Below are 18,308 nucleotides of genomic sequence, written 5' to 3' on the forward strand. Positions count from 1 at the left end.
GGTATTATCCGAAATAAAAAATTTATATTTTAATTATTTAAAAACTTCCGAAATTCATATCTTCCTCATATGAACTCCGTTTTCGACGTTCTTTATATCCCCGTGTAGGTGAGACTACATTCTACAACTTTCGTTTAGACTCCGTCGGCTAATTTTGAATTTATTTTTATTATTTATTTTTAGTAGGTCGGGATAGGAAAACTCCGTTATAAAATCATAACTTCTTCATCCGACGTCCGTTTTCGCTTATTTTTTATCGTTTCACTACTATTAACGAGATCTTCGATTCTCGTTCAGATTGTTTCGGCTAAAAACCGCTCGATCTCAAATCGAGTATTTGAGTTGCATACTGCTAAGTTGAAACTTCAGAAAATCATAACTTCCTCATACGAAGTCAGATTTGAGCGTTCTTTTTATACACGCTCTCGGTTTAACGAAATCTACGACTTTTGTTAAGATTACTAAGGCTAGATGTTTCTCTAACGTAAATTTCACTTTTTACGTCATTCAGCTTCGTGCCGGTTCTGTCGCGAAACTTCGACAGGTCATAACTTCTTCTTTATAACTCGGATTTCGACATTCTTTATATATTCAGAAACCTCGTTTCAACTACTACAACATTATCCATAGATATCGGCTTTATCTACTATTTTATTTTGACGCTTATTTTTATTATTAATTCAATTAAGGCATACAATTAAACAATTAAGCATAAAACACATAATATTCAGATAATACATTCTTATTATTTCAAATGGGTTACAAAGGTTAACCTAGACTATTACATTGTTATTAATGACAAGCCCAAAAACACAGGCGTTACACCGGTCTTAGGGTTTTAAGACTACAACTGTTTATATATATATATATATATATATATATATATATATATATATATATATATATATATATATATATATATATATATATATCAGAAAATATAAGATTTTATGGGGACACACTCTTTTCAAATACAAACAAAGGAAAACAATAAATATGCATGCAATTATACACGGTTTTGGGAACGAGACTCACAACTACTTTTTTTTAAAGAAAATATTAGATTTTCTGGAGTTTTGCAACTTATTATAAACTAAGATACCACAAAGTTTTTCCCACAAACATGCTTATGAACTCACCAACATTCTATGTTAAGACTTTTCAAAACGACTTGTATTCTCAGGGACTCAGTGAATAGGTACTTGAGCCTTGGATCTAGATGTTTTGCTATCTTTTTGAGACATTATACTTTATGTTATTTTTGTGTAATGGGGGAACAAGTACAATTTGTAAACAATGAATGGTATATTGTAATGTATGATGTTTGGTTGCTATGTATCATTTATATTCAACTACTATGATATTACACAATGACGTCATCCGCCCCTGGACGTTTCGGCCGTCCTGGTTCGGGGGTGTGACATGTATGATCAGCGAACTCACTAAGCTTCATGCTTACGGTTTATAGTTTTGGTTTCAGGTACTTATTCTTCGGGATGAAATGAGCCGCCATGATAACAACACATCACACTATGTTTTCCGTACATGAGATATTTGACATTACACTCTGATATTGTGTTATGATGACATGTTTTGATTATTTATACACTGGATTTGACATGAGATGATACTATGGATGTTTTTATACTAATGTTTTTATAATTACTTAATTAAAAGTGAAAATTTTGATTCTAAATTTTGGGATGTTACAGTTTTATGGGAAAGTTATGTATTAACGATTAATTAATCTAAAAGCAATTTTTTTATGTCGTGATTTTCGGGACGTTACAATGGCAATGAATGATCGTCTTGAGACATGTTATTGGAATTTTGATATTGTGTTGGTTATGTTTTCATAAATTTTAGATTTTTAATTGATAATGATTTTTGGAAATTGATTTCATCTTGGGGTTTGATTTTAAATTTATTTTAAATAAAAGATATTAAAATAGATGATTTATATTAGTTTAAAAAGTTCAAATTTCGTGGACTTTTTGGGATGTTAGATATAAACATACAATAAAGGGAGAAAAGAGATAAAAGTATATGACCATTAGCTTAAATAAATGGTAGACTTAAAGAATAATAGGCACAAACAATCGACACCTCATAGGACTACGAACACAAATAAAGCTCACACACAAGTACAAACCAAGTTCAACGCTGAAAGGTCCAAAAGTACAAACAAAGGTTAAACACAACTTACTACTCTTATACTACTTTTCTATCTTGATCCTATGTCTTTACGCCCTTCTATCCGAGTTCATGTCCTATGAAAGTCCTAATTCATTAAATTTTAACATCACATTATATATCCACTTCCTTTGTGGGCGCCCTCTTATCATCTTCCCATCGACGATAATCATCTCTGTAATCCACCCTCCTAAGTACAACAACCGGTTGTCTCCTACGAACATGTCCAAACCATCATAATCTTCTTTTCCCTTAATTTCTCGTTGATTGTCACCATTCCTAACACGTTTCTAATTCACGAGTTTGTAAGACGATCCGATTGGGTTTTACCATAAATACATTGTAACATCCACATTTATGCGACCTCTATCTTCCTCTTATGCTCTTTTTTTAGTTATCCAACATTTAAATGTATATAACATAGTTAACCTTACAACGACGCTGCAAAAATTCCCTGTAAGTTTCAATGGTACTTCCTTTTAACACAAAATTCCATGGCTTATCTCCAGTTTATCCAACTCACTTTTCACAATGGATAACATCATCCTCGACACCCCTCCCCTTATGGATCATAAACAATAGACAATTGAAACTATCATTTGGTTGTATGACCTACTAACTGATGCATACTTGTATCTTTTTTATATTTTGTTCACCACTAAAATTACACCATAGATAACCGGTCTTAGTTGAGTTGATCCTGAACCCTTTTACTTCCAACTTAGTTTCCATGTATCTAACATAACATTGAACTCATTTATAGATTCAATAACCAAATCAATATCATCTTAAAAAAAACATGGTACCTCACTTTGTATCTTATGAGATATCCGGTGGCGGATCCAAAAATAATATTAATGAGATCCATCTTATATAAAATTTAAACAAAAATTTAAAAATAGAAAAAATATGAAAATTTGAGATTTTTTGGGGGTTTTTCTATTAAAAATATTGCAAAAATAGTTTTTTTTTTCAAAAAAAAAAAAAATGGGTGTCAAAAAGAATAATTTGAGCAACAAATGATTTTTTTTAAAGGTTATTTTAGTAAAATAGATGTTAGTATCCACTTTCAAATGGGGTTCATGTATCCCCTTATAAATACACCGGGATACCTCGTCTAAGGTCCATGATCCACCAACGGGATACCTAGTCCATAATCAAAGCAAAGATGTAAATACCAAGTGTCGAACCCTTATCGAGCCCGATTCCAACATAAGTAAAATAATGAAAAAAATAAGTTAAATATAATAAACATAAAAGTAAAAAAAAAGAGTTAATAATTTTTTCGATTAAGATTAATGACATAAAAAACAACAAAACTATTTATGATTTTGATAATTAATTAATATTAGAACACTTTAGCCGTTCAAAATAAATATTAGAAATATTAGAACACTTTAAAAAATTTCGTTGACAATTTACCATTTACTTTTAGATATTACTGTAAAAACAAAATGAAAAATAACAGTAGAAAAGCAAAAACTAAAATGCCATTTGACCCAAAGCCAAGGGTATTTGTGAAAATGCGCAAGCATCCCCGCAATTAGGGCAATGAATAAGAGAAAGCGGAGGGAAAGAGCAAAAGCAAAAAAAGACAGGAATTATTATTTAATTTAGATTTTTTATTTTCAAACCGGACGTGAAAACAGGAATAAATTCGGGTTTAAAGGGGTGCCGTTGAGATACATAAGAGAGGGTAACCTACCCGTCATTTTAACAATTCTTATTTTTATTTTTATTTTGTCTCTCAGCTTATCAACTTCACGTTCGCTTCTCTTTCTCTCTCTACAGATTTTTCCAAACGCTCAGAAAATTGGGAACTTCTCATTCTTCTTCTTCTTCCCTCACGGTCGCGGTTCATTTCTTAGAATCTAACCCTAATCTTCACCGATTTCGACTGTGGAATAGTTTGTCAGATCTCCTTGTTGTTTGTTGTGGAATAACCCTAACAAAGAGACGTTATTTCGATTGATTTGTCGTTACGGATTTTGTGGCGGATGCGTTATTGGAGGTGCGTCGGTAGCGTTCTTGTGGATAAGGTATCGTTGGAACTGGTTTTGATTAAATTGAATCATTGATGCCGCCGGAGCCATTGCCATTCGACCGGAAGGACTTTTTGAAGGATAGGAAGCCGTCGTATGCGGACCCTGTAGGAATTGTTCCGCCGCGATGGAGAGAGCCGCCTACTACTCCTTCGCAGCATAACATCCATGGATCCTCCTCGTTTTGTCGATGGGGCGCTGGAGGTGGACCCTCTGATTTCCGCCGACCCTTTTCCGGTTAGTTTTTGTGTTATGTTTCTAGCGTTTTCCCATTCTGGTGACATACTTGGGGTTTGGAAACCAAAAATCTGCTTGCTTTGAAATTAATTTCAGTGAACCAAGTCTACTTCTTTAGGTTATAGACTGCCTTGCTCTTCTCTTCTCCTAAGTACGCACACGCGCTACAGGCATATAGAATTGGGGACAGATCTGAGAGGAAGGGAAGATAGTCATTTAATTTGAACCGTATGGCTAGTAATTTCATAGATCTGTTGTTATATCTTGTATTTATTGGCATGATATCTGGGCTGGGAGGAAGCTAGATTGTCTTCAAGAATTACTGTCTTGACATGGGGTGATTTTTTTACTTTCGCTAATTAGTTTGGCGATTTTCCTTATGTGTTTTTTGTTGGTTATTTGCCTGTGAAGGTCTTCATGGTAAACGGGTTGGTGGTGGCTGGCACAATACAACAGTTGAATCAGGCAGCAAAGAGAATAGTTGTATGGCTTTTGGTAGTCTGAAAGACCCTAAAGGAGTCAACTCTTGGGAGACCACTGCATCACCCAACGGTAACTCTCTTCCCCATAATGACTTTGTGAACTCGCTGGATCAACTTCAGTCAGCTGACCAACATGCTAAGAACAGCCAACTGGGTAACAACACTCCTCTTCGATCCCCTTCTGAGGATGCTTCCCCCTGTGTGACACCAATGACTCATGATGAGGCTACCTCCCGCAAGAAGCAGCGCCTTGGATGGGGGGAAGGCCTTGCCAAGTATGAGAAAAAGAAGGTTGACCCTGAAGATATTCTTGATAAAGAAGCTGGAGCTAGAAATGGTATGGTTGATGGTGTTAGTGGTTCAGAACCTTTGCTTACTAGTCCTTCTAGTTTGACTGATAAAAGCCCCAGTGTCAATGGTTATTCAGAATGTGCATCTCCTACTACTCCTTACTCGTATGCCTGCAGTTCCTCTCCAGGTAATTCATATACTTCGATTTGTTCTAAAACCTGGGTTGACTCAGCCTGTTGAACCTTGGATTGTGACCCAGTGAAGAGAGCAGCCCAATTATGAATGGTGAACCCGGAACCACTAACCCGAGTTGAACCACTTAAAACTCATGATCATTGTTGTTTATTCATATTTAGTCACAAAAATTTCAGTCATTTGGAGAATTAAGCTGAGCATTTCAGAATGGTATTCAAGAATCCACAAAAATACGCATAAAACGGAACTTGGAACTTGGAAGCCTCGCCAATTGTATAAAAACCTTGTCCAGTAACTTGTATAATGCTTATATTCATCACATGCGGATTTTTTCCATTATCTTTTTGAAACTTCTTTTTTATTCTAGATCTTCATTCTCCAGCTATTTTCATCTAGTGCACTATCATGATCTGTAACTATAAACAATCTTTATCTCCAACATGCTATAAAAGTACTACTTTGACAACAAGATTCAAGAATTTTTTTATTTTTACTTTTTGAATCAAAGGCTAACAAACATGAAAAGGACCTGAACCAGGATCTATTCTCATAATCCAGAACTTGTGATTATGTGTTTTTCTTATCTTTCAACTTGTGAGACATCAAATTATGTGTGTGTGTGTGTGTGTGTGTGTGTATATATATATATATATATATATATATATATATATATATATATATATATATATATTATGCAGAATATATAAAATGAATGAAAATTATGAGAAACCGGGTTGACCTCGTGTCAACTAAACACTGAATTTTAAAACATTGCTTTTTGTGATATGATATGCAAGGATGAATCTAAAACTGTATGTGCTATTTTGCGATGACAGGTCTAGAAGAAAAGGAATCTACTAAGACAGTTACAGTGGATAACAGCACCTGTAATCCTGCTTCTTGTCATGTGTCTGAGAATGACACAGAGGGATTATCATCAAATTTGGAGAATTTGGAGCTCAACTTTAGCTCTGCACTTGATAAACTGCTGCAGGCTGATGATTTGTGTTCTCCAGGGTCTAAATTTGTGAAATCTACTGCAATGGACAAGTTACATGTATGGAAAGCAGAGCTGACAAAAACACTTGAAATCACAGAAACTGAAATTGATTCTCTTGAGCATGAATTGAAGTCATTGGTTTCTGATGCTGGTTCTTTCCCAACCGAATACCAGAATAAGACTTGTGGTGGACCTTTGCCTGTGGAGAAAACTGATAGTTCTCCAGAAGAAGTCAATGGAGCAGAAGATTCAGATGACAAGAGTTCAGACACAACATCTGAGTTTGTGGAATCCGTTTCTAAATGCTCTGAAGATGTTGGTAATGATGATGTTTTAGGCTTTGTACCTTCTTGTGGGGACCGCAGTAGCTCTACAGTTTCAGATGGTGAGGATGTAGATAATGGCAGAGAAGATGATAAGTTATATCATTTCATATTCGCTACAAACAAAGTGATAGCAAATGAAACTTCTGATGAACTTAATAGGATATTATTGCCAACTACACACTTATGTAACAAGATTTCGAAATCCACCGATGAATCATTGAATAAGACTAAAATTGCTTCGAGGAAGCGTTTCCTTAAGCTTAAGGAAAGGGTTATCACAAGTAAGTTTCGGGTATTACAACATGCATGGAAGGAAGATCTTCAGTTGCTTTCTGTAAAAAAAACTGGTGGCAAGTCACAGAAGAAGTTTGAATCGAGCTCACGAATGGGATATGCTGATCATCAAAAATACTGTTCTTCAATTCATTCTCGTTTATATCCTTCTGGTAAGTGACTGAATCATTTTAAAATGAAATCATGCTGTGTTTTATTTTGTCTGTGTTCAACTCTAAATTTCTTGTTGTATTTTTTGTAGGTGGGAGTGTGAGTCTGGTTCCATCCACAGAGGCACTTGATTATGTGAAGAAGCTGCTTTCAGATTCACGGGTGAAGGTTCAGAGAAAGACATTAAAGATGCCTTGTTTGATATTAGACAGGAGCGAACGAATGATGACAAGGTTTGTTTCAGATAATGGATTGGTGGAGGACCCTGTTGAAGTTGAAAAGGAAAGATCCATTGTCGGCGCCTGGACAGAAGAAGAGCAGAAAATCTTTTTGGAGAAGTACTCTCTGTTTGGAAAAGATTTCAAGAAAATCGCATCTTTTCTGAAAAACAAAACATGTGGTGATTGTGTTGAGTTTTACTACAAGAACCACAAGTCTGATTGTTTTCAGAAGATAAAGAAGAAATCAGCATTTGCAAAAGGGATGTCTTGTATTACTAATACTTACCTGGTGACATCTGGGAGGCGAATGGCTGCAGATGCTACTTCCCTTGAAATGCTTGGTGCTGCTTCAGAAATGGTTGCCAGTGTGGATGGTGAACATAAACTGCATTCAGAAATGTTTTGCAATGCGCAGGAAACTGGTGCAGGCGATGAGAGTTGTGGAGGAGAGATGAATCCTACTTCTTCTGATTGGACAGATGAAGAGAAGTCTAGTTTCTTGCAGGCAGTGAGATCTTATGGGAAGGATTTTTCAATGATTTCAAGATGCTTGAAAACAAGGTCGAGAGATGAGTGCAAAGTTTTCTACAGCAAGGCTCGGAAATGTCTTGGATTGGATTCCATTCACAGTAAAGCTGGTGATGGTGGTGATGATGGTGATGTTGATCATGGTCATGATGATACGTGCATGGTGGATAGTGGGTCGGTTATCTCATGCGATAAATCATCTTCAGATGTAAAGATGGAAGTAGAAGACCTCCTTCACTCATCTGATTCAAAGCAAGAAGTTCCTGAATCTGAATCTGAGCAGATTGTAGTAAAGGAGGAGTCAAAACAGTTGCAGGACCTTAATTCAAGAGACAGCAGCATCTGTATGGATTTAAGCATTGAGCAGCAACCTGTGAATAACAATAACACTAACCATATGGAGTTGAATGGTGTAGAAAAGTCAAAGGGTTGTGAAGATAATGGTTTTCTTCCAGGTGTGAGTTCACACAGGAAGAGTGTTAGCCAAGATGATATTGATACATCATCAAGACTCTCATTTAGAAAAAGCATTGGTGGTTCTCAAAGATGCTCAAGTACTGATGGGTATCATCATCTTCCAAAACATTCATTAATGGATTGTGTTGAATCTTCCCAAGTTGTACAAAAAGATGAAAATCTGTTACCAGAGCACTGTCTGCCACGTGATTCTTGTTTGCAAAAACCGAGTCAGAGACAGAGACAGGGTGAGGGTGAGGGTGATGTGAAACTTTTTGGTCAGATCCTAATAAAGCCCTCTTTGTCTTTATCTGGATCAAAAACAAATACTAGTAGTTTGCAAGAGAATGGTGAAAAAAGAAAATCATCTTTTAACTTGAAGTTTGATATTGATAATAATACTAATAATGATCATGGTTTATCAGAGGTTCCATTGAGGAGGAGTTATGGGTTTTGGGATGGGAACAGAATACAAACCACCGGGTTTCCTTCTTTACCAGATCCTTCTTCCATCTTGGTTTCTGGTTTTGGTAATTCTTCTTCATCTTCTTCAGTCAAGACTGGTTTTCAAACAAGACAAGTGTATTCATACAAAAACCAGGAGCCTTTCAAAGGGGTTTTGGTTTCAGATCCAGTGGCAGCCATTAGAATGCATTATGCTAAAACAGAACAGTACAACAATGGCAGTAATAGCGGTGATATAGGTAGCAGATGATGATGATGATGGTTTTTTTATCTCGCCTCTGTATTATATGTAAGGAATTGAGCAGCAGTGATAGGAGTTAGGATGATGATTGGATGGCTGATATAGGAGAAGCCGTCTTTTTTGGTCTTTTTTAGGTTGTTTTCATTTTGGGGAATATGGGAAGAGGTTTGTAGTTTGTTGTATTTATTAATCAAGATACACAAAATAATTCTGTCTGTCGATGCCAATGTCAATGTTGTTTGTAGGTAAGGAAATAGAGGTTATATTATAGTAGTCTTCTTTTTCAAAGGAGTTTGTATTTGTGTTGTGGATGAATGACGATGATGTTTAAAGTCTTTAAAAAGTAATGGATAATGGATTTTCAAGTTGGTTTGATTGTCATGTGCTGTGTTGGATGGAGAAAGTGGAGGGTTGTAGGTTGACTTTCAAGTGATAAATGGAGGGTTTGAATGTTACTTTATTGGTAAACAATGATGATTGATGACATCGTCCACGTGGGTGGGTGGGTGTCAACAGTCAACATCTTTTGTGAAGAGGATAGGATTTGACAGTTTGAGTTTTGTTATTTTATCTATTTAAAAGTTTAGGTGAGATTCCAACTTTATTAGTTGGTGTGAGAAAGACGGAGGAGCTACTTGCAAAGTTGCAATTTGCAAATTCGTATATATTAGTATTTAATTATTTATTAATTAAATCATTATTGCTTTAACCAGACAAAACTTATAACTTCTTCCATCTCAATCATCTCTTTTATTCAACCGTGCTCTTGAGGTGCTCGATAATTTCATGATACCAATTGTAAGGGAACGAATCATCTAAAATTCACATATATCTTTTTTTTTTTTTTTTTCTTTTTCTGAACGACATTAATATATTAGCAAACAGACCCTCACAAACAATACAATTTTTAACATTACAAGCGAAAAAGAAAAGATAATCCAAACATTTCAACTAAGCTTCACCCTATTTTTAGTCAATAAAAAACATTAGTAACCATGTCTTCAAGCACGATTGCATGCCTACACATTTTGTTGTTGAGCTCATGTCATTTAGCTTTCCAAATTAACAATAGTCTTGCCAAATGAGTGAGTCCAACAGTTTTTGGATTTAGTCGGCCGTTGACTGTTCCCAGTTTCCAAATTAGCAATAAACATACGTTAAAAATTAGAAAAATGTAAGGAATGATAGTATATTTATTATTTTCTTAGGTTTTATTTTGAAAAAAAAAAAAACAAAATAGCCACGACCAGACCAATACTCTTTTTCTCTTCTCCATCGCCGGCGAGCTATGTGCAGCGAGGCTGACGGCTGACCACTCCTGGAGGCTGAAGCTAATGAGCACCGTTAAGGAAAAATCCACTTCTCTTGTTATCTCTGAAACCGGACGCGAAAAGAGGAAGTAATCGTATTGAATAGGGTGTCGTTCAGATCCGATAGCGTAACCTCTCCGTCATTCTAATCTCGTGTTTTATTTTCTTTTCTCTCTCTCTCTCTCTCTCTAGACATTTTCTATACGCACAGAAAAATTCAGGTTAAAGTTTGCCTTCACTTTCCCTCCCTGCAGCGTTTTCATTCTCAAATTAAACACTAGGTTTCTTGTATTACGATTTTTCAATTGCTAGGTTTCTTGTTTTTATTTTCGTGGTGGATGCGTTTTTGGTGGTAGCGTTCTCGTGGATAAGGTATTATATTTTATATAAAAACTTATTTACAAATTGCTATTCACTTCACGAAAACTAACTTCATAACATAAAAAAGTGAAAGAAAATGAATTGATATGTAATCACTTTTTAAACAACTGTTAATGTTTGGTTTTGCCATTTACAGAAGCAGAAACTAGCTAGTATAGTTGTTTTAGTCACAAAAACACCTCATGCCTACAAACTATATATAATTGTAGTAGTATTGACATGATCAATAAATATTTTATGATGTAAATTGTTAAAAGTGACCTGCAATTTCAAAAGAAGCAAATCAAGTGAAGTGATGAAATGAAAGCTACTCATCTCCACCCACAACCAAACTACAACTTCCAAATACAAAACAAAACATTACCACTCACTCACTTGTGATTTTGGAACCGATATTTTCAGATTCTTTTATTACTAACCAAAAAATCTTTTATGGGCTCGATCAGATTATGTGAAGCAAACAAAAAAGAAAACAACCTTACCTCATCAGCAGTTAACTGTAACTGTAAATTCTTTTCGGTTGCCAACAATTGCGACACTTGTTCTGCATACATCTTCATCTGGGACTGTTCTTTCACCAATTTTTCTTCATGTTGCTGAACCTTTAAATCTGCAATTTGGAGTTCTAGAGATTTCTGCTTCAACTGCATGCATCAATATCAATATTTATGAAAATAAAAAAAATTGTCGGTGAAATTTTATGAATGCTTTTTGGTGGATTGAATTGGAAATAAAGTGCATTTTATAAGGAAGAATATTGCAATTAAGTTGACAGGCCATATGGGCCATTTGGCCAAAGTTGGGTGGCAAACCGCTGAAAAGGATCATTAATTAGTGGTTTAGATATTTTTGTTGAAACAAATGCAAAACGCAAGGACTATTTTTGCAGTTTTGTTTTAAAATAATTTGGTTTTGCAGTGTAGTTTTAAAATAATTTGGTGCTATTCATGTACATTATAGATTTATGACAAAATTTTACAATTGGTCCCTGTGGTTTATAGAATATCGCACTTTAAGGACTTTCTAGCAAAAAGTTACGCGACTGGTCCCTGTGGTTTGTAAAATTACATGAAAGGTCCTCCTGCCATTAAATCTAACTTTTCCGCCGTTAGATTTTAAGGAAAAAGACTATTTTGCCCTTGTACCAATATTGCAACACACTACAAACCTCAAGCACCATTCGTGTAATTTTTTAAATATAAAATTTTGTAAATATATAAATTATAAATATAAATTCCGTGTGTATATATATATATATATATATATATATATATATATATATATATATATATATATATATATATATATATATATATATATTAAACAACTTGATACTTTTTTTAGTCTTTTTAACATTTAATTAATTTATTTATTTTATAATTTTAGTTATGTATGGTTTTTTTTAATGTTTTTATTTATTTTGATTCAAGTAAATAAACTTAAATTCAATAAACCGTATCGAAATTTTTTTTTTTTCATAATTATGAAATGAAACGCTAATGTTTTTTTATTTTTTTAATTTTATGTTGTTACGGTTTTTTTTACTTTGATGCTCCATACTTAATATTGTTAGCAACTTTATGTTTGCATTTATCATTATCATTATTTCGCCTTTTTTTTTTTATATATTTTTAGTTATTTATTATTCTTCTATTATTTTTATTTATTTTGATTCAAGTAATGAAAAATAGAAAAAAAAAAGTCAAACACCAAAGTTGTAAAATACTCTAATATATTGATACATTTTACACATTTCATATTTTTTGGTTTTTTTTTCGCATTTTTCTTATTAATTTTTGTTATTTATGGTTTTTGTAACTTTTTTTTTATTTTGATTTGTGTAAATAAAAAAGTTATGTTTATTTTCTTTATTTATATTTGTAAATATAACTATTTTATTTACGCGAATGAAAATAAAAAAATTACCAAAACCATAAATAACCAAAATTATTAAAAAAAAAAAAAACTAAAAAAACTCAAACACCAAAATTGTAATATACTCTAATGTATTCATACATTTTACACTTTTTGGAAAAGGTCAAAAAAATATTATCAAGTTGATTAAAAATAAAACGAAACAAAAATAAAAATAAAAATAGGAAATAATTAAAAAATAATACGAAAAAATTAAAAAAATAATACAAAAAAATTAAAAAAAAAATACGAAAAAACCAAAAAAAGATGAAAATTTAAAATGTGTTAATATATTAGAGTATATTAGAATTTGGTGTTTGAGTTTTTGTTTTTTGTGTTTCTATTTTTCATTACTTGAATCAAAATATATAAAAACAATAGAAGAATAATAAATAATTAAAATTATAACAAAAATAGAAAACAAAAGGTCAAATAAGGATAATGATAAATACAAACATAAAGTTGCTAACGATATTATCTATTGAGTGATAAAAAAAACATTAACAGTAACGACATAAAATTAAAATAAAATAAAATAATATTAACACTTCAATTCACAAATAAGAAAAATTAAAGGAAAAAATAATTTCGACATGGTTTATCGAATTTAAGTTTATTTACTTGATTCAAAATAAATAAAAATATAACAGAAAGCCATAAATTACTAAAACTATAAAATAAAAATAGACATCAAAATGTCAAAAAGATAAAAAAAAAGTTATCAAATTGTTGAAATTATATATATATATATATATATATATATATATATATATATATATATATATATATATATATATATATATATATATATATATATATATATATATATATATATATATATATACATCCTCTTTAATAAATGAAGGTTTTTTTGCCACTTGTCAAATTCTTAACAATTTTGCCACATGTAATTTTGTGGAAGTTTTAGAATTATTATTTTCCACTTGTCATTTTTTAGGAATTTCTATTTTTTTAAAATAAAATTTCATATAATGAAAGAGAATCATTCTATTAATTTGATAATAAAGTCTCATAAATGCTTTAAAGAATATCTGATTTCTTTTATAAATGTTCCAAAAAATTACATTATGTTATATAAAAGTATTATTTTATAAAATATTTAATGTTTAAATATTTATACTAAATTTTTATTTTAATAAACCCGTGTAATACATGGGTCTCACACCTAGTATATATATATATATATATATATATATATATATATATATATATATATACCTTATAAAAAAAATCTAACTATTTCTATGAATAGATTGAATAAAATAATAATATTTTTTTAAGACGTTCAAATCATTAAGCCAAATAGCCATCAATAAAATAATAATATTTTTTAAATAATACAAAACATGAAAAAGAAAGTACAATTAACCAATGCATCAGGTTTTGACTAAGTTCCTTAGTCCAAACGATGAGTCGTCAAAAAGCTAAGATCCCGGAAAAAATCTTTTCAGTTCGTGCCCCCCTTCCCCTGTATCCGTTCTTCTTCTCCTAAAAAACCCTAAGACCACTCACCACTCATGACCACCGGATCCCTCAGTTACGTCGAGCACACCACCACCGTTTCTCTTTCTTCCACCAACAAACAAACCCTAATGGAAATCTTCAGCATAATTGATGCCGCCTCCCCCGAACTTCGTCTTCTTAAGATTAAGACGTACAAGTTGGATACCATAAATGAATTTCATGTTTTTCTTCTAACCCTAGATACAAAAGCCTAAAATTATCAGCTTTGCCTCATTTGAAGCTCTACGCATCCGTGCTTTCTCTCTTGAAACCCTAGAACCAAAAAACGCGGTAGTGTCCACCTTTTAGGTCTGCATCTTTTTTCGATGTCATCGCCATTACCTCCAACAACAATCATTGTTCGATTCAATTTCCTACACTAAAACCATCCTTGATGTCGTCGTTCATCACCACACACTACCCTACTTCTCCGTGACCACCATCAACGCTACACTGTCGCCACTCCTACAATATCGTCACCAACATCCATGGAAGACAGGTCAACATTCACAACCATCAAGCAGCCACCACCTGCTCCCTTCTCCCCGATACTTTACCTTATGGAAATTAAAGTTTACACTTAATTTTCTCTCTTATTTGTCTCTTAATCGTTGATTTAGGGTTTTGGTTGTGGGCTCTTCAACCTTCTCTGTGTTTATCTCTAAACAGAAACGTCTGGTGGATGTGATAGATATATGAGAGTTGTCTTTTCTAGCATCCAATCTCTCTGTTTATGAACGAATATCAGCCATCTTAAAAAGGCATTTTGTCCATACGAATAACTTAATCAGAGCCAGAACTCCGAATTTTTCATATGAACTGATATTTCGTGATCTGGGAACTTGTAGAAAGGGTAGTCCGAAACTGATTTCCTGAGTGATTTTGGATTTTGATGCAGGTTTTGTTTGAAGGGTTTGAGTCTTGACAGCTCAATCACCATCAATGAACAAGTAAGGAGCGTTTAAACTTTGAAAGTGGTTCTTCTATATCAAAAAAAATGTTGGAGGATCCAAAATTTGCAGGTATGTTGGGTGTCAATCATGGAAACGATAACTTTGTTGACCTATCATAAGTGTTCTACCATAAGCTTGGTGAAGGTTCCAACATGTCAATCGACAGCTTCAATAGTTTACAAATGAGCAACACAGGTGGGTCCATTGCCATGTCACTTGACAACAGTAGTGTCGGGTCAAACGACTCACACACTCGCATCTTAAACCACCAAGGTCTAAAGCGTGTCAAAAATAATTACACTGATGCCCTTAGTGTCAACAGAGGAAGAGTCTATCAAGGCTTAAGTGATGATGCTCTTGCTAGAGCTTTATTAGACACCCGTTTCCCAACAGAAGGGCTTGAAAATTTCGACGAATGGACAATTGATTTAAGGAAACTCAGCATGGGACGCGCTTTCGCACAGGGTGCATTTGGGAAGCTTTATAAAGGCACATACATTGGTGAAGATGTTGATATTAAGCTGTTGGAGAAACCAGAGAATGATTTGGAGAGAGGACAACTTATGGAGCAACAGTTTCAGCAAGAGGTTATGATGCTTGCAAGGTTGAAACATCCAAATATAGTAAGGTTTATTGGTGCATGTAGGAAGCCTATGGTGTGGTGTATTGTGACTGAATATGCTAAAGGAGGTTCTGTGAGGCAGTTTTTAGCTAAGAGACAGAATAGATCAGTGCCTTTGAAATTAGCTGTTAAATAGGCGCTTGATGTTGCAAGAGGAATGAAATATGTTCATGGATTTGCATTGATTCATAGGGATTTGAAATCTGATAATCTTTTGATTTCTGCTGATAAGTCAATCAAGATTGCTGACTTTGGAGTTGCTAGAATTGAAGTGCAGACTGAAGGAATGACACCCGAGACTGGGACCTACTGTTGGATGGCTCCGTAAGTTTTTTTCTATATTATTCTAATTAAAATGACAATTTTTCCCTTGTTTTTTTTTGGACTCTAAAAGTTGGTTGGTGTTTCAGGGAAATGATACAACACAGGCCCTACACACAAAAAGTGGATGTCTACAGCTTTGGAATTGGTCTTTGGGAACTGATCACTGGAATGCTTCCATTCCAAAACATGACAGCTGTCCAGGCGGCATTTGCGGTTGTCAATAAAGGTGTCCGCCCGACAATCCCACACGACTACCTGCCCGTGCTGACCGAAATCATGACACGTTGCTGGGATGGAAACCCTGATTCCAGACCGGCGTTCACGGAAGTTGTCAGAATGCTTGAACATGCAGAAACCGAAATCATGACTACAGTCCGGAAAGCTTGATTCCGGTGTTGCATGAGTCAGCCGATGACTACTAATTGAAGGAAAAACAGGCAAGAAACAGGAAGGGAGAAAGAAAAGAAAAATTATATTATGATATCAAGGACTACTACCTACTACTTGTTTTGTTGGATTTTATTTTTGATTTTATGGATTGTGTTGCTGAATTTTAGTAGTAATGATAATGGAGGAGATTTGATGTATTTATATACCTCAGAAACTGCTTTTCCTACTTTGTTTTGTTCATGGATATTTACTACTCATTAACATATGTTGCATTAATAGAGCTTTTGTATTTACATATCATCAAGGTTGTGTATAAGAGTAGGAAAATCTAGAATTAGGGGTGCGATTTGCCTCCCATCCAACATAGTTATGAGTGGGGAAGAAAACAACGGTGATTAAAGACAGCACAAGAGGCATAATTTGGTTGTGAATCAAATAATCTTACATTAGACCATTTTGTAATGACAAAACTGCAAAAATGGTCCCTATGGTATGCATTTTTTTTGGAGTTTTAGTCAAAATCACGACTTTTTTGGATTGACGTCTTTTAGCCATGTTTTTATTTTAATTTTATTACATTATCTTTTCTTATTTCTTTTCAAGATAATGTAAAAATACCACACCAACAGGTCTTACAAGATATTTCCTATTTGTTGCTCTCATTATTATTTTTGACTATTTGTTACTATGTTCGTTTGGTATATTTCTATTATTTAAAAAAAAAATCAAAGTGATTACTAAGTTATACAAATATGATCATTGTTACTAAAAGGCATTTTTTTGGTAACCATAACAATACCTTCGTTTTATGGTAGACATTGTTCCCGTAAATATATATCAAAACTAATACAAAAGTTGGATTCTGTTATCTTGGATATGTACTTTTTTTGGAACATAAATTTTTTGTTAAAAAAAACATATTGCCAAAGAAAACTGTTCGTCACCGCCGCTTTGCGCGGGTAGATGGCTAGTATGTATGTATATATATATATATATATATATATATATATATATATATATATATATATATATATATATATATATATATATATATATATATATATATATATATATATATGGAAATGATCAAATGAGAACACCAAAAATGTTGAGAACGCGAGAACAAGAATATATATATATATATATATATATATATATATATATATATATATATATATATATATATATATATATATATATATATATATATATATATATATATATATATATATATATATATATAGGGAAAGGATCAAATGAGAACACCTAAAATGTTGAGAACGCAAGAACAAGTATATTCAGTTGTGATTTCATGTATTCATTTGTGGAGAAATGATAATTTTTTACGCGCAATCAGCATGAATATACTTCGTCTCTTCAATTGAAATTAAAGACGTAAAAATTTATCATTTCTCCACAAATGAATAAATGAACTTAAAAATGAATATACTTTGTTCTCGCGTTCTCAACCTTTTTGGTGTTCTCATTTGATCCCACTCATATATATATATATATATATATATATATATATATATATATATATATATATATATATATATATATATATATATATATATATATATATACTAGCCGTCTACCACAGGGACCAGTCGCGTGACTTTTTGCTTGGAAGTCCTTAAAGTGCGATATTCTGTAAACCACATGGACAAATTGTGAAATTTTGTCTAGATTTATAGCTAGTCGTTACAAAACTACCTGTTTTACACAACTAGTCAGCTTCGAGAATTAAGTAAGCTACATTTTGTTTT

General features: G+C 33.0%; 3 protein-coding genes across 5 annotated transcripts; all 3 read left to right on the top strand.

The window, feature by feature from the left end:
- The first annotated feature begins 3,928 nt into the window (after positions 1-3,928).
- On the top strand, positions 3,929-16,736 carry LOC111888282 (uncharacterized). Of its 3 annotated transcripts, XM_023884428.3 has the most exons (7): positions 4,333-4,472; positions 4,569-4,700; positions 4,884-5,432; positions 6,277-7,212; positions 7,302-10,803; positions 15,149-16,149; positions 16,236-16,736. In XM_023884428.3, the coding sequence occupies exons 3-5, from the start codon at positions 4,958-4,960 to the stop codon at positions 9,128-9,130; spliced, it is 3,240 nt and encodes a 1,079-aa protein (XP_023740196.2). In that variant the 5' UTR covers positions 4,333-4,472; positions 4,569-4,700; positions 4,884-4,957; the 3' UTR covers positions 9,131-10,803; positions 15,149-16,149; positions 16,236-16,736. The 3 variants fall into 3 exon arrangements, with proteins under 3 accessions (XP_023740195.2, XP_023740196.2, XP_023740198.2); XM_023884427.3 differs by lacking the exon at positions 4,569-4,700 and having other exon boundaries at positions 3,929-4,472; XM_023884430.3 differs by lacking the exons at positions 4,333-4,472; positions 4,569-4,700 and having other exon boundaries at positions 4,884-5,024; positions 5,101-5,432.
- LOC122196647 (serine/threonine-protein kinase STY13-like) lies at positions 15,356-15,961 on the top strand. The gene has a single exon (XM_042899781.1). It carries the CDS (start codon positions 15,356-15,358, stop codon positions 15,959-15,961), a length of 606 nt encoding a protein of 201 aa, XP_042755715.1.
- LOC111888259 (serine/threonine-protein kinase STY13) lies at positions 15,983-16,536 on the top strand. Its single transcript, XM_042899782.1, has 2 exons — positions 15,983-16,149; positions 16,236-16,536. Exons 1-2 carry the CDS (start codon positions 15,983-15,985, stop codon positions 16,534-16,536), a joined length of 468 nt encoding a protein of 155 aa, XP_042755716.1.
- Positions 16,737-18,308: the final 1,572 nt, after the last annotated feature.

This window comes from Lactuca sativa, chromosome 2 (assembly GCF_002870075.4).
Source record: "Lactuca sativa cultivar Salinas chromosome 2, Lsat_Salinas_v11, whole genome shotgun sequence".
In the NCBI taxonomy this organism is placed as follows: domain Eukaryota; kingdom Viridiplantae; phylum Streptophyta; class Magnoliopsida; order Asterales; family Asteraceae; genus Lactuca; species Lactuca sativa.